We start from the raw sequence: 17,239 nt of genomic DNA, 5'->3' as shown, positions 1-17,239 counted from the left end.
GAGGGGGCCGGATCATGCAGTTGACACATTGACCACAACATGTGAAGGGGACATAGGTAGGCTTCTTCTACGTCATATGAGGTTCAAGTGGTGAGTCAGTCAAGGGAGGAATGCGGGTTTCTGAAAACTGCAGACTAGACTTGTCACTTCACATCATGCACAATGGCCAGACTCAAAACACATCTCAGACTCACTTACCCCTGCACAGGACGATTGAATTCTGCACTCACATGAGGAACTTTTGATGTATTTTTTTTGTTTCTACCTGAGATTCAAACTCTCCTTGATATGTAATATGCAAAATACCTTATAGGTTTTATTAACACTATAGAGCAATTGTATTAAATAAACCATCATAATTTTCCATAGTTGTATTTTTCCTGTTAAGCCAGAAACAGATAAAATGATTTAAATCCCAGTAGAAAAGACTATATAGTTATTTCACATCATAGAATTCCACTTTATTAGCAAAAACACAATATGTCAATTGAAGGTCTGTTCGTGTTATCTAGAATTTGTCTTATGACCCAAGAGTCCAAATTCACAGTTCCCTGTCTCCCTTTTTGTCTCTCTGTAACATGTGCTTTTTTTCTCCCTGTGTTGTTCATGTGTCTTTCTTTCTCTCTCTCATTTGAGGAAAAAATATCAGACTGACAACATCCTCCAACTTGATACTGGAATATTGCAGTAACTGAAGGTTGAAATCTACACATTTAATGTGCTGTCATTCTTACAAATGTCTCTTATTTACACCTACCTTTCTGGAGTTTGTAAGAACATTTTCACTGTGCATTTTAAATTTGTAAAACTCATAATTTTTAAAAAGGGATGGGTCTCACTGTTTGCCCAGGGTGGCCTTTACTCATTCTATAAGGCTGGCATCACCCTGATACTAAAGACAGAAAAGAACATTAAACAAAAGAAAACTACATGCCAATATTCCGGATGAACATAGATGCAAAAATCCACAAAAAATACTAAGAACTGAATCCCGCAGCATATCAAAAAGTGAATCCACCATGATCAAGTCGACTTTATTCTTAGGATGCAAGGTTGGTTGAACATACACAAATCAATACATGTGATTCATCACCTAAACAAAACTAAAAACAAAAACCACATGATCTTCTCAACACACATGTAGAACATACTTTTTACTAAGCATTTCTTCATGTTAAAAGCCCTCAACAAGCTAAGCATTGAAGAAACATAACTCAATGTAATAAGAGCCGCCTATGACAAACCCACAACCAACATCATACTGAATGAGTAAAAGCTGAAAGAAGTTCCCTTCATAAGTGAAACAAGACAAGAATGCCCACTCTCACCATCCTATTCAACATAGTACTTGAAGTCCTAGACAGAGCAATCAGGAAAGAGAAAGAATTGTAAGGCATCCAAGTAAGAAGAGAGCAGCAGAGAGAGGTAGTCAAATTACCTCTGTTTGAAGATGAGATAATTTCTATACCTAGAAACCCCATAGTCTCTGCCCAAAGGCTCCTACATCTGAGAAACAAACTTCAGCACAGTTTAAGGGCAGAAAGTCAATGTACAGGCTGGGCGTGGTGTCTCAGCCTGAAATCTAGCACTTTGGGAGGGCGAAGCGGGTGGATCACCTGAGGTCTGGAGTTCGAGACCAGCCTGGCCAACATGGCGAAACCCTGTCTCTACTAGAAACACAAATATAGCCGGATGGGGTGGTACGCAACTGTAGTCCCAGCTGCTTGGGAGGCTGAGTCAGGAGAACTGCTTGAACCTGGGAGGCAGAGGTTGCAGTCAGCGGAGATCACGCCATTGCACCTCAGCTTGGGCAACAACAGCGAAACTGCATCTCAAAAAAAAAAACCAAAACAAATTTAAGTAATGAGGAAAAGGATATTTGTGGTGTCCATCATGATGTTTTCATATAGGTACACATTGTGGAATGGATGAAACAACCTCTTTATCATATTTATTTTTTCATATACTTGTATGTTTTGTGTGTGTGGTGAGAACACTTAAAATCTAATCTCTTAGTAATGTTCAATACACCATATGTTGCTATTAACTGGAGTCACCAAGACATACAATAGATCTCTTGAACCAATTTCTTCTAACTGAAATTTTGCATCCTTTGACCAACATCTCTTCAATCCCTCTCCTTCCCAGGTTCTTTCGATGACCATTTTACTGTTCCTCTAGGTTCCACTTCTTACACTCTACATATGAGATCATGTGGCATTTGTCTTTCTGTGCCTGGATTGTTTCCCTTAACATAATGTCCTCTAAGTTTTTTCACATTGTCACAAATGACAGGACTTCCTTCTTTGTTGTAAAGGTTGTATAGTACTTCATTACGTTCCTACTGTATACCACGTTTTCTTTGTCCATGCACCCATAGACGGGCAATAAGGGTGATTCCACATCTTGGCTGTTATGAATAATGCGACTGTAAACATGGGAATGCAGATATCTCTTCAACATACTGATTCCACTTCCTTTGGATACATGCGCAGTAGTTGGATTGCAGACACATATGGGAATTCTATGTTTAATCTTTTCAGGAACTTCCAGACTGTTTTCCATAATGGTTGTAGTAATTTACATTCCCATCAACTGCATACAAATGTTCCCTTTTCTCCACATCCTCATTAACGCTTGTTATTTTTTATGTTTTTGATAATGGTCTTTTTTTTTTTTTTTTGAAACTCAGTCTTGCTCTGTCACCCAGGCTGGAGTGCAGTGGCACAATCTCGGTGTACTGCAACCTCTGCCTCCTGGGTTCAAGCGATTCCCCTGCCTCAGTCTCCAGAGTAGCTGGGACTACAAGTGTGCGCCACCAAACTCTGCTAATTTTTGTATTTTTAGTAGGGATGGGGTTTCACCATATTGGCCAGGCTGGTTTCGAACTGCTGACCTCAGGTAATCTCCCTGCCTCGGCCTCCCAAAGTGCCTGAATTACAGGCATGAGCCACCATGCCCAGACTGTTAATGGTCATTCTAAGAGGTGTGAGGTAATATCTCATTCTAGTTTTAATTTTTATTTAGCTGATGTTTAGTAATGCTAATCATTTTTTCATATACCTTTTGGTGATTTGTCTTATTCTTAGAAATGTCTATTCAGATACTTTGCCCATTTTTTTAAGTTGGGTTATTTGATTTCTTACCATTGAGTTGTTTGAGTTTCTTATATATTTTGGATATTAATTCCTTATTAGATGTATGGGTGCAAATATATTCTCCCATTCCATAGGTTGTCTTTCCACTTGTTGAGTTTTTTTTTTTCTTTGCAGAAACTTTCAATTTGATATAATGTCATTTGTCTACTTTTGCTTTTGTTGTCTGGGCCTTTGGGTTAATATCCAAAATGGTTTTGCCCAAGTCAGTGGAGTTTTCCCTTGATTTCTTTTAGTAGTTTTTTTTTTTTTTTTTTTAAGATGGAGTCTCACTCTGTTGCCCAGTTTGGAGTGCAGTGGTGCGATCTCGGCTCACTGCAACCTCTACCTCCTGGGTTCAAGTGATTCTCCTGTCTCAACCTCCCGAGTAGCTGAGATTACAGGCACCCACAACCACACCCAGCTGTTTTTGTATTTTTAGTAGAGGCGGGATTTCACCATGTTGGCCATGCTGGTCTTGGAATCCTGACCTTAGGTGATCCGCCCGCCTTGGCCTCCCAAATTGCTGGGATTATAGTCTTTCATCTTACATTTAAGTCATTATTCTATCTTGAGTTGACTTTGTATGTTTTGTGAGACAAATGTCCACTTCCATTCTTCTGCATGTGGACATGCAGTCTCCCAATCCCATTTATTAAAGAGACTGTTCCTTCTCCACTGTGTGTTCTTGACACAGCCCAAAAATTGTTTGACCCTAAATGCATGCATTTTTTTCCTGGGCTATGAATCACTTCCATTGGTCTATGTGTCTGTTTTTATGCAAGTACTGTGTTGTTTTAATTACTGTAACTTTGTAATGTAGTTTGTGTTTAGGTAATGTGATGCTTCCAACTTTGTTCCTTTCCCTCTAGATGGCTTTGGTTATTTGAGATCTTTTGTGGTTCCACATGAATTTTAGGACTTTTTTTTCTATTTCTGTAAAAAAAAAGTCATTGGATTTTTGATAATGGTTGCATTGAATCACTTTGGATAGAATGGACATTTTAACAACATTAATCCTTCTGATCCATGAACATGGAATATCTTTTGATTTATTTGTTTTTTTCTTGAGTTTTTTCATCAATCTTTTATAGCTTTTGTGTAAGGATTTTTATACTCCTTGGGTGAATTTATTCCTGCATGTTTTGTTTTCTGTAGTTATTGTAAATGGGCTTATTCTCTTGTAAACTTTTTTGGATAGTTTGTTGTTAATGTATAGAAACTTTGTTGTTGTTGTTGTTTTGATGATACCCATCCTAAGGGGTATGAAATGGCATCTGGTGTAGTTTTAGTTTGTATTTCCCTAATGATTTGTGATGCTGAATATCTTTTCATGTGTATGTTCTTTGGAGAAATGTCTGTTTCAGTACTTTGCCCATTTTTGAATTGAGTTTATTGTGATTGAGTTTTAGGAGTTGTCTGTATATTCTGGATGTTAATCCCTTACAGGTGGTATGGTTTGAAAACATTTTCTCCCATTCTGTGGGTTGTCTTTTTACTTTGATACTATCATCTTAAAAGTTCTTTTTCCTTGGCATGTGAAGTAACTGATGTTGTCTTTTGAGTCACAATATTTCAAAATTTTCATAAAGTCTAACTTGTTTATTTTTTCTGTAGTATCCTGTGCCGTTGTTGTCACATCTAAAGAATCACTGCCAAATCCGATGTTGTGAAGCTTTCCTTTGTGTTTTCTTCTAAGAGTTTAATTAAATTTTATTTGTCAATATTTAGGACTGACCAAAGCTTTTTAACATTCCTGGCACCATCTCAGTTATTGATCTACTCCCAAGATGGATCATTTCAATTAAAACATGTAAAGCATGACCTCACCAGAATGTGTTTGAACTTGCTCTTCTCCCTTTCAAATCGACTCCCTCACTTACATAGTTTGTGTTCAAATGTCAACAAATAAAACATAAAAAGAAATCAATCTTTTCATAGACCCTTTATCTAAAATAGAATAGTAGGTGCCATGACATTTCATCCTCTCATCTTGAATTATTTACTTTTCTACATGAACCAATCCATTCTTCTTTGTGCATGTGTGTGTGTGTGTGTGTGTGTAGTTTATCTGTCTACATATAATGTAAACACCATAAAATAACAGACATTTAGTAATTTTCAAATGAGACTTCAGGAATTAACAATGGCTTGCCATTTTTAGTGTGTTATTATTATTATATTTAGATGAACAGAATTGCCTCAGGAACATGGCCAGGGGCTCATAGTCCAGGAGAACTGTGGCCTGACTCAGGTACATTCTACCTGCAGTAACAGCAATTGCAGGTCACTGGAGTCCATCACAATTGGCTGGAGACAAATGTAAGACAAGAATATTTGCAGTTTCCCCAGACTGACACAGTTGCAGGTTCCCCGAAGTAATGAGTCCTGAGACACCTCCAACAAGAGCTAGAAAAGGTATCACTTCAAGAGGAGTTGCAGCCTACCCATTTTAGACAAATGGAGCAAAATTACAGCATCACATCTCTTCCTTTCTCCTTCATAGAATCTGGATGAACAGAACAGAAAGAGTTAATGGAATATAAGATTCCAATTCTCTGGCATGAGAAAATAGACAAGGAAAGGAAGATTCATCTTCATCATATCTCAGACATGCTTGGACACAGGGTCCAAGCACAAAAGAGAAACACGTACTTCTTCCCATCCACGTGGGGATCCAGGGTCTTCTCCCTCCTCTCAGGCCAGAACTGAGTCTCCACTCCCCACTTTAGTTCCCAGAGATGAAGCCCAATTCTCCTCTGTCTCAAGCTTTGAAGGCCAGCTTTAGTGTGTTCACCATGGATGAATGAAGTTGAGGTCAGAGGTTTGGGAAGTGGTCAAGAACGAGGTGAGAAGAGAGCTGTGGAGGCATGGTCCTGGGGAGCTTTGTGCCCCCCATATCCAGAGCCTGTCTGGTCCAGGAGAGTTCCCAACCCTGTGAGCACCAACTCCGGATATTCTGGGCAGTGACCCGAGGGACAGCCTCTTATGAATACAGGCTGTTTTCCTCCAGTGTCTGCTGTGAAACCAGGATGTACAACATGACCGCGTTCAACCCAACAATGGACTTAGGATTTTGCTGTACACCAAAACTCAGTGTCCAACTTCCACTCTGTTTAGCTGGAAAAAGAAGGGGTTTGTTCCCATACATCTCACTCCTGTGTTCCTCTTTCAGTCTCAAAGCTCAGATGAAAACAATGAGTGTCACTTGTTGTCAATCCTCTTCCCTGCCTTTTCCACACTCATCAGTATTACCATTTACATTGAGACTAAAGATGGCCAATCACCACTTTTCTTCGGAAAAATCAACCTGATGTTGTGCCTACTTTTTTAGAGGTGGAATCAATCTACCCTAAGATGCCGACTACATTTTACTGAATGGACTTTTGTGGATCCCCTTGATGTATACAGTGGCACCTTGAGGTATCATCCCTGTCTTTAGCAAATGAATATTATCCCAAGGACAATATTTCGTCACAATTATTCGGGATGGACGAGTGGATATTGTGGTAGCAAGAACATTACTAAAAGTCACAGCTGATACAACACACTTCAAACCCATCTGGCCAATCTCCCACAGACAGAATATCTAGGTTTCTTCACTTTTAAAATTGTTTCTTAGGAGACTTGTTTAATGTGTTCTGCAGCCATTTCTGAGTTGTAATTATCTTATTTACAAAAGATGAAATTGTTCTGATGTATTAATTTACAAGTATTTTTGTATCAGATTATTTGCAGCATAAAAAGTCTCAAAGATTTTACTACCTAGTTTTCTGTGAACCAGTACTGACTACAAAGTATTTTTCTGCAGATGGACTGAGAAGGTACCTACATTACTTGAACTGCAAAGACTTGGCAAAGACCAATATATGAACATTTTGCCTGTTGAAATTTGATACGAACTTCTCTCCAGGGGCAAAAATAGACTTCTCTATCTTAATGTGTTAAGACTCCAAAACTATTTTCAAAATTTAAAATTAACTGCAAAGAGTGTAATTTATACTGGAGTAGTAAGGAGATGTAACAGGTCAAGGTATAATAAGAAGCCTTGAGACTACAAAGAAGGCAAAAAAATCACTATTTTAATCATGGCCTCAGAACAAAGCTGTGTTTGAAATACCATGGCATTTAAACAACTCATTAATAAAAATAGTAATCTATTAATTTCATGGTGTTTCAACAATTATTTCTTCTAAATTTGAAATATGTACATTAAAGGACATATGAGTTTCAAAAGATTTAATAAAACTTGTAACACAGAAGTTTGACACTTCTTTAAAGATTTTAACTTTGTGGTCATCTCTGTGGTGATAAGTGTCATTGCTACAGAAAGTAACATTTTAAATTTGGGCTATTTTAGACATTTGGGTTTATAGATATAGAAAGTAGATCACAAAGTTTAACATAAGGCAAACTGTGAGAAGAAAAGCCAAAAGTTAAAGAGGATAAGCTGAGAAAACAAGTCAAAAGCTAAAGGAGAAGAAGAAAGAGAAGAAAAGGAAGAAAGAGAAGAAGGAGAGAATGAAGAGGAATAAAAAAGAAGGAGGACAAGGGAACATGAAGAAGAACAACAACAAAAAAACCCACATACATAGGGTGATACCTTAGATGTAATAATGAGGAGAACGGAGAAGATACATAGTCCAAGATCCCACAGATACCTGGAAAGAATTTTATGTGGGTTGTCTGTGAGTGGATCCAAGTGTGTCATTGAGAGTTCTCTTGTGTCCTTCACCTATCCTCTTTGACCTTTAGAAAGTGTTCCCTGAATATTTAAGAAAGGGATTCCTTGTATATTTTGCAAAGCTCCCACAAAGACTTGGGTCTCTATGCATTTCACATCTGCGTTGGCAATGGTTGCAGTGGGGGCTGCAGCCAGGATCCGTTCAGTAGGAGTCCGCCATTCACTCCAGCCAGCTTCAGTCATGTTTCTTCCATTTCCACCTGTGACCCCTCATGGCTCCACCAGGTCTTAGCCAGCATTGCCAAAAGAGCTAGGAAGACCAGACCAGCCACAACAATCCTGATGGAATTCTCCACAGTATAGTTCTGGAGAACAGGGGCTGGAGGGTGGGGGTAAGATGAGAGACCTTTCCATGTGGGCCAGGCCCCTCTCTCCCCAGAAGCTCTGAAATGGAGCTATTTCCCCATTTCACCTTCATAAAATTCTTCCTGTCCAGAACCCCTCTTCTCCCTATATCATCATGAGCACCTTCAGAAGTCTTTTGCCACAAACAGAAATTTCTTTTGAAGATATACATTTTTTTGTACATTTCAAAAATGTTCCCAAACTAATTCTCCAAAGCAATAAATGTTTGTGTGTATTGCTGTGTAGGTTATGCATACAAGGAAAGGAAGCATAGTGAGTCTGATTTGGCAGAGGAAACATATGTGGAAATTATATCATTTACTCTCTTTACAAAATTAAGTACAAAATTGAAAACACTGGTAAGAAAGAATGAGCTATAGAGAAAGAAAACATCTGAGATGCTTGTTTCCAAGATGGCTGACTAAATGCTTTTCTGGCATGTCTCATCCACTTAGAAGAACGAGCAGAATCCAGAACAAAAACCATATGATCATCTCAATAGACATAAAGAAAAGCATCTGAAAAAAAATTCAACATCCTTACCTGATGAAAACCCTCAAAAACTTAGGCATAGAAAGAACATACCTCAAAATAATAAAAGCCATAGATGACATATCTAGAGTCAACATCATACTGAACAGGAAAAGTTAAAAGCACTCCTCTGAGAACTGGCACAAGACAAGGACACGGACATCCACCACTCCCTATCAACATAGTACTGGAAGCCTTGTCAGAGCTATCGGGCAACAGGAAGAAGTAAAAATCCAAATTAGAAAAGAGGAAGTAAAATTATTTTTATTTCTGATGCTATGATCTTAAATCTTGAAAATCCTAAAGACCCTGCCAAAAATTCTTATGATTGATAAATGAACTAAGTAAAGTTTCAGAATACAAAATCAATATGTAAAAGCCAGTAGCATTTCTCTACACCTATAATGATCTAGCTGAGAACCAAATCAAGAAGGCAATGCCATTTACAATAGATACGCAAAATTAAAACACTCAGGAATACATTTAACCAAGGTGGTGAAAGTTCTCTACCAGGAAAGGTGTAAGACACCAATGAAAGCAATTATAGATAATACAAAAAAAAAAAGAAAAAAAATTCCACGCTCATGGATCATAGGAATTAATATTGTTAAAATGACCATACTGCCTAAAGCAATCTACAGATTCAGTGCAATTCTTATATGAAAATAGTAACACCAGTTTTCAAAGAATTAGAAAAAGCAATCCTAAAATTCATACAGAACCAAAAAAGATCCTAATAGACAAAGCAATTCTAGGTGAATGTAGAAACCTGGAGGCATCACGCTATCTGACTTCAAACTATGCTCTAAGGCTATAGTAACTGAAATAGCACGGTGCTGGTATAGACACAGAAACAGAGATCAATAGACCAGAATAGAGAGCCCAGAAATACAGCCTCATATCCACAGTGAATAATCATTGACTAAGTTAACAAAACATACACTGGAGAAAGATTTCCTTTTCAATAAAAGGTGCTGGGAAAACTAAGTAGCCATATGCAGAAGAATAAAACTGGACCTGTATCTGTCATTAGACACATAAATTAACTTAAGGTAATTAGCAGCTTAAATGTAAATCCAGAACTATAAAATCACCGGTGGAAACCCAAAGAGAAACTCTTCTGGGCATTGGTCTGGGCAAAGAATTCATCACTAAGACCTCAAAAGCACAGGCAATAAAAATAAAACTAGACCAATGGGACTTAATAAACGAAAGAGTTTCTGCCAAGCAAAGGAAATAGTAGCAGGGTGAACAGACAACCCACAGAATGAATGGAAATGTTTGCAAACTATGCACCCAACAGGGGACTAACATCCAGAATTTCTAGGCAACTCAAACAACTAAACATAACCCCTCAAATAATAGCATTAAAAAGTGGGCAAAGGGATATACATAGACATTTTTCAAAAGAAGACATACGAATGGCCAAACAACGTATGAACAAATGTCCAACATCACTAATCATCAGAGAAATGCAAATTGAAACCACAATGAGATATCATCTTACAGTAGTCAGAATGGCTATTACTAAAAATGCTGGTGGGGAGTGGTGGCTCACACCTGTAATCCCAGCACTTTGGGAGGCTGAGGCGGGTGGATCATGAGGTCAGGAGTTTGAGACCAGCCTGACCAACATAGTGAAACCCCATCTCTACTAAATATACAAAAGATTAGCTGGGCGTGGTGGTGTGGTTCTGCAATCCCAGCTACTCAGGAGGCTGAGGCAGGAGAATCATTTGAACCTGGTTGTTGGAGGTTGCAGCGTGTGGAGATGGCGCCACTGCACTCCAGCCTGGGTGACAGTGGAAGACTCCATCTCAAAAAGAAAAAAAGAAAAAGTGAAACATATAACAGGTGTTGGCAAGGATGCAGAGAAAAGGAAACTCTTATACACTGTTGGCCGGTATGTAAATTAGTATAGCCTCTATGGAAGACAGTATGGAAATTTGGCAGAGAACCAAAAATAGAAACACCGTTCAATCTTGGGGTCCCGCTGCTGGGTATCTACTCAAAAAATACCTGCACCTGTATGTTTATTGCAGCACTGTTTGCAATAGCAAAGATATGAAATCAATCTAAGTGTCTGTGAATGAATGATTGGATTAAAAAAAGGATGCGTGTATACACAACGAAATACTATTTGGTCATAAAAATAAAACCATGTCTTTTGCAGCAACATAGATGGAGCTGGACACCATTATTTTACATAAAACAACTCAGAAAGACAAATACCACATCTTCTCACTCTACATGGGAGGGGAGTAATGTGTACACATGGACATAGAGTGTGGAATGACGGACAGCGGAGGCTGGAAGGCTGGAGAGTGGCGGGACGTGGGTGAGTGATGAGAATTTGCTTAATGAGTACAATGTATGGTATTTGGGTGATGGATATAGTAAAAGTCCTGACTTCACCACTCTGCAACATACTCATGTCACAAAATTACAAGTGTACCTCATAAATTTACACTAATAGAAAAGAAAGTGTGTACACAGTAATCAATTGTGATATGTAGATAAAGTCAATATTAAATTTAAACCAGAATAACTAGTTAAAATGTTGTGTACACAACAGTGAAGAGAGTATTTATCCTCTATGACAGAGGAAACCATCAATATTAATGCACAGAAAAAGAAAATAACTGAAACAAGAAAGAGCAGTTTTGTGACAGGGTAAAAATTGACAACAGTTTTAGAATGCCCCTAACTTGAGTTCCAAAAAGAAAGAACGAAAAAACAGGTCAGAAGCAATCTTTAAAGAGGCAATTGTTGATTATTTGGAGGAAGTAGACACATCCATCAATCCACAGGTTCAAGAAATCCAGTGAATGCCAGGCAGAATGAAGTAAACACACCTCACGTTCAACATTACAGAAAAGCAGCATAAAAGCACAACCAACCCTTAAAATTAGCCAGAGGAAAAGGATCAGCTGGTAAGGATTTATAGGGAGCCAAGCATTGTCTTCCCCACAGAAAAAAGGAAAACATAAGCCAGTTGAATAGCATCTTTACCCAGCTAAGATACCGTCGCCAGCCACCGACAATTCCTTACATAGTACAGTTACTGTCCAAGATCAACGCAGGAAAGAAACAGCACTGAAAGACAAAAGGGCAAAGAAAGCTTTTCTCACTGACCCTAAAGGAAATTCTGATGACCGTGCCTCAAAGATAAAGAAAGTGAAACCAGATGGGATGTCAAAGATTCTGACAATAACTAAGAGCAGAGGAAGAACTAAAAATATGGCTATGCCAAAAATGAATATGGACCATACAATAGTGTGTGAAAACATGCCCCTGTGTAATTTCTGAAAAAGATAGAATTATGTATACCACAAAACAAAACATCATATAAGTAAATACAAACATATGTACTAAATATGCTCTAAAATCCTGTTCTTACACAGGAAGAGTGGAAATATGTTTTTATATTTGCAGTTTAATCTCTGAGATGATTAATTTCAATTTTAAAAATATGTAACAACTTCAGGATGAGTACACCATATATGTATTCCTAAATGACATAGATCAAAAATAGAATGTTTGAAATAGAAAACCACAGAAGTCAGTGGGAAAAAAAGGGAATCAGGAAAACACAACGTAATAATAACAAAAATATGATTGGAAGAACTGCTCAAACATGAACAAAAGATTGTCAGAAAGTCTTACTTTCTAAGGCGAATTGTTTGAAATTTATGAAGGACACATCTCAATGTTAACAATTCACAGAGTTTGAAATTAAACAATGTAGAAATATACCAAGCAATCACTAACTGTTAGAAATGTGGTATAACTATATTAAAATTAGACAAAATTAGTCTTTGGGAAAAATCAGCGGAAAACATTAAGCATAAAATGTAGGAAAAAAGCAGGTAAATTTATAGCATTTTAAATTTACCAGGAATATATAATCAGTTTACACTTAACCACTCCCAGTAATATTCCTGCAAATATACATGGAGGAAGAGTCACGGAAATAAATGGACAGGTAGGCAAATCCACGGCCTACAGTGGGGTGTTTAACACTCCTCTTTTCTCAGCTGTTGATAGAACTGGTTCAGGCAATTAGAGAGGATTTAGAAAGATAATTGCGGGACCTGACCCAAGGTATAAGTCCACTCCCAACCACAGGACTCACTTTCCTTACAAGCACAAGGGCATTTAGAAATCTGTCTGGATTCTGACCAGCCCTTACCATATGGCAGGTCCATGGACTTCTTGGAACACACCAAGCTCATTCTCACATTAGGGTCATCCCCAATGTCCTAAGTCCATGAAAGTTCCTTTCAACACACTCCCCAGGGCTCACTCCCTCTTGTCTCTAAGATCGGAGTTTAAATGTGATCTCTCTGATGAGGACTCAGTGAGACGTTCCCTCCTGTACACTCCAAATGACAACGTTCCACGTTCATTCATTTCATTCTGTGCATGGCACTTTCACCAAGTGCTAAGGATTCACTCACTAATTCATACATTCATTCATTCATTCACTCATTCCATCATTCACTCATTCATTCTCTCATTCATTCATTCATGTTCTGCCTGTCTCTCCCACCCCACAGCAATGTGAGCATCATGAACCAAGGAGCTTGGCCGTGCTGTCTACTCCTGGCCATGAAACAGAGAGAACTGATGGTAGGTGTGAGATAAATATTAGATGAATGAGTTAGTGAAGGGGTCATTTACTGGGTGAGCTCAGTTCTCTCTACTCTAATGCCCTCCCTCGGCTGACTTCCCTGAGTTGCCCCCTCGGCTGAGTGAAGTCCCTTCACTGGCAAATGGAACCTCAACCAGTAGCACCTAGGTGGTCCCGTACTTTGTTCTTTCCCTCTCCTCTTGCTCCCTAAGGATTATCAATCTCCATGACAGGGCTGGAGAGCAGACAAGCCACACATTCTTTCTGGGGAGAGAGTAACATGGAGTACAAGGCATTCCACATTTAGGAAGAGAACTCAGTTATGGAAGGTCAGAAACGAAAAGTTCCTACCGACCAACACCCAGGTTGGTGGCCACAGCCCTAAATGCTGATGGAGAATCACTGCAAGTCTGTAGGGAAGATGTCTGGCTTGAGGCCACTGAGCGGAGAAGTGGCAGATCCTTCTCAGCCTTCAGTGCAGAGCCTCTGTCCCCTCAGGGATCCACTGACCAATGAGAAGAGCCTCTTCTCATCTCCAGGGATGGAGCTTGGGGCCCCTGGTGAAGGAATGGGCCTGTTTCCACCTGTCATGTTGTCATCTAGCTTGGAAATCCTGCGAGTCCCGGGGAGGTCCTCCCCGAGTCCCCAGAGAAGAATCCCCCACTGAGTCTCCAAGGTGTGGAGAGAGCAAGAGATGTCCAGGGTGGAAAATGCCTCCCATCAAGAGACATTGGGGCTCCCCCAACGATGGTTGCATCTGTGCCCCCCATGTGGAAATCACTCTTTGGTGAGAGGTGGGGGCTTCTGGAAATGGGCAATGGTGGGCGGCCAATGCTACCTCTAGTCTTTCCAATCTGAGCCTGGCCTTTCATGCTCCTGAGTCAGCATTGATGCTGTTTACATGTGTCCCAGGTGGGCTTCTGTACAAAGACTGGGAAGTGGTTTATGTGGCCTGTGCTCTATCTGCAAGCTTCAGGTAGGGTTGCAGTTACCACCCCAAACCCTAATGTGATCTGTCTGCCTCGCTCTGTCTGTCTGTCTATCTCTTTCTGTATGTTTGCCTTATGTCTCTTCTATCCAGCATCTCTGGCTGACACCCCCATGGCCACTCCCTCCATCTGAGGCTCCCCTGAATGTGGCCATTGTAGTCCGTCTGAGTCCCACTATTTGGGGAACAGATTGGTTTCCTCACCTGTGACAGAAACAAGCAGTGGGTCACTAAGGTCTGACCACTCATAGGGAGAGTCACGGAAAGAGCCGAAGCATCTGTAGGTCCCTCCGTGGGTGGCAGGGCCCAGAGGAAAGTTGGCCTGGAAGGTTCCATTGACCTTGGGCACTGCAGGGAGCCTAAGTTCATGAGCCTCCCCCTCCCTGGATAGATGGTAGATGTCATAGGAGCTCCGGGAGCTGCAGGACAAGGTCACGCTCTCTCCTGCCTGAACTGTGGGGCCCGGCTGGGCTGAGAGAGAAGGTTTCCCACATAGACCTGGAAGGGGAAGAGGCAGTTTCCTCAGGGAGGTTCTTCCTTGTCACAGCTCCCCTCACACCTGACCTGAGAACTCACTCCCCTGCTCTACGGCCTAATGCTCTCTCTCTCTCTCTCACCCTCCACCCCATCTCTCTTCATGTCTATTTCCTCCTTCCACCTTCTCTGTCTCTCTAGGTCTCTGACCTCACTTTCTCACCTCTAGATATGTTTTCCCTTTTTGGATTGTTTTATTCTCTCTGAGTCTCCTTGGATTGGTTGACTTGATGTTACTTTTTTTAAATTCTGAGTTTCTCACTTTGTGTCCTGTTCATAACTTTCTGCATATTTCTATCTATTATCTATTGATATATCTATTTATCTATTAGGTGCCTATCTACAAATTCTCTACCTGTCATCTATATCTATATATCATCTATTTATCTATCAATTGTCTATCCGTCAATCATCTATTATCTATATCTATGTATCATCTCTCTCTCTCTCTATGATTTCTCTCTTTGTCTGCCTCTCTATCTCTATGTATTATCTATCTATCTTCATCTTCATCATCTCTATGTATCATCTATTAATCAATGAATCAATCAATCATCATCTATGTATCTATAACCTATTATCTATCATCTACCTATTTATCATCTATCTATATCTATCCATCTATCATCTGTCTTGCTCTGCCTCTCGGTCTCTCTAGTTCTTTTTGGAATTTCTGCAATTCATCCCCACATCTCCATCTTTCTATGTCCTTGTGCCTCTCCCTCAGGACTCTAATTGTAGTGCTTTTCTCCGCTCCCTTCCATCATTCTCTCCACTTCTCTGCCCTCTTTTCTGTCTCTTTATGTGTCAGTGAGTCTCTCAGTCTCCTTCCTCTGGCTCGTTCTCTGTGTGTTTATGTCTTTGCTTTTTGGTGTTCCTGATTTCTCTCTGTGCCTCTCAGTGATCCTATCATATGTGGGGTTATTTGGAATGTGAGCCTCAGAATCCAGGCTGGGACCCGAAGTTCACACAGCATACAGGGGTTGGTGTTCTGGGGCCATGATATCCTGGGACGATTACTCTCCATTGCATGGAAGGCAGAGGTGTCAGAATAAACACGGCATCAGTAGGTGCCACAAGGCCTGAGGCCACAGGACCCAACTCAGGTCGGAAATACGGGTGTCCTTGGGTTCTCCTGGTAGAGAACACTTTGTGGAAGTAAAACAGAAATGAAACTTCTAACCTGTGCCAGGTCTCTGAGCAAAGTCAGCATGGAAGGACACCTCTCTCTGGCACATGTCTGTCTGTGTCTCCTTTAACTCTTTCTGTCTTTTCTAACTCCCTGTATGGCCCCTGTGTCTGTCCTCTGTTATGACACCTGGTCTGTACTTGTGTCTCCTGTTTCTCTGTCTCTGTTCGTACAGAACTCACCAAGTTAGTCTCTCTCCATAAGAATACCAAGCTCATCTTCCTTACAACCACCTGGGACTCCAAGTCCTGGATCATTCACTCCATGTCCCAATGACAATGAGAAGAATGTCCGGACACTCTCACCTGTAATCACGATGTCCAGAGGGTCACTGGGAGCTGACAACTGATAGGGGGAATGAGGAACAGAACTGTAGCATCTGTAGGTCCCTGCAAGGACATGCCGTCATGGGACCGATAGAGAAGTTGGCCTTGGAGACCCCATCATGGTGCTCTCCAATGAGGCACAAAGTGTCGTTAAACTCCCCCTCTCTGTGCAGATGGAAGTGCTCAAACATGACATCTGACCAACATTGCAGGATGACTGTCTCTTCTGATTTCACCAGGGGACCTGGAAGGGCCAGGAGGGAAGGTTTTCTGTGGACTCCTAGGAAGAGAGGTTGTGAGTTTAGAAGGCATCTCTCTTTATCATCACATCCATGGCACCTAGAATGAGTGAGGCTTCCCCTCACTGGTGTCTCTCTCTCTCCTTCCTCTCTGTGTCTTCATGTTCTTTTCTGTGCCCATAACTCCTGGTGCAGGTCCTTCCATCTGTCTCCCTCCCTCTTCTCTGTCCCTCTGTCTCTAGTAGCCTCTGATTCCCTTCCCACTGGGCTCAGCCTCATCTCTTGGGGTGTTGTATCTATTTCACATTAATGTCTTTCCTGCTGTCTATGTGGGGGTGGAAGAGCAAGCAGGATAGGCTGCACGTCCAGGCTCTTAGCAGCCTTGTTCAATCTCTTTTGGACGAATTGGAATCATTGGCAGGAGGTATGAACTGATCAGTAAGGCAGGCAGCAGTGTCCACACACCCTGTTCCTGGTGGGGACTGGGAGCCACTCTTGCCATGCCTGTGTCTTCTCCATGGTGCCAGTTTCCATAGGCTGGCTCCTCGTGCTGATTTGAGGAGTATCCTCCCTATG

General features: G+C 40.6%; 1 protein-coding gene across 1 annotated transcript in view; it reads right to left on the bottom strand.

Moving 5' to 3' along the window:
- The window catches only part of LOC101128484 (putative killer cell immunoglobulin-like receptor like protein KIR3DP1), a 30,762-nt gene that overhangs the window by 10,877 nt on the left and 2,646 nt on the right, over positions 1-17,239 (bottom strand). The window contains 3 exon segments of the mRNA XM_063701654.1: positions 14,580-14,873; positions 16,404-16,503; positions 16,505-16,704. Coding sequence (XP_063557724.1) covers positions 14,580-14,873; positions 16,404-16,503; positions 16,505-16,704 — 594 coding nt within the window.

This window comes from Gorilla gorilla, chromosome 20 (genome assembly GCF_029281585.2).
Source record: "Gorilla gorilla gorilla isolate KB3781 chromosome 20, NHGRI_mGorGor1-v2.1_pri, whole genome shotgun sequence".
Lineage (NCBI taxonomy): Eukaryota > Metazoa > Chordata > Mammalia > Primates > Hominidae > Gorilla > Gorilla gorilla.
This window is presented reverse-complemented; position numbering and strand designations above follow the sequence as displayed.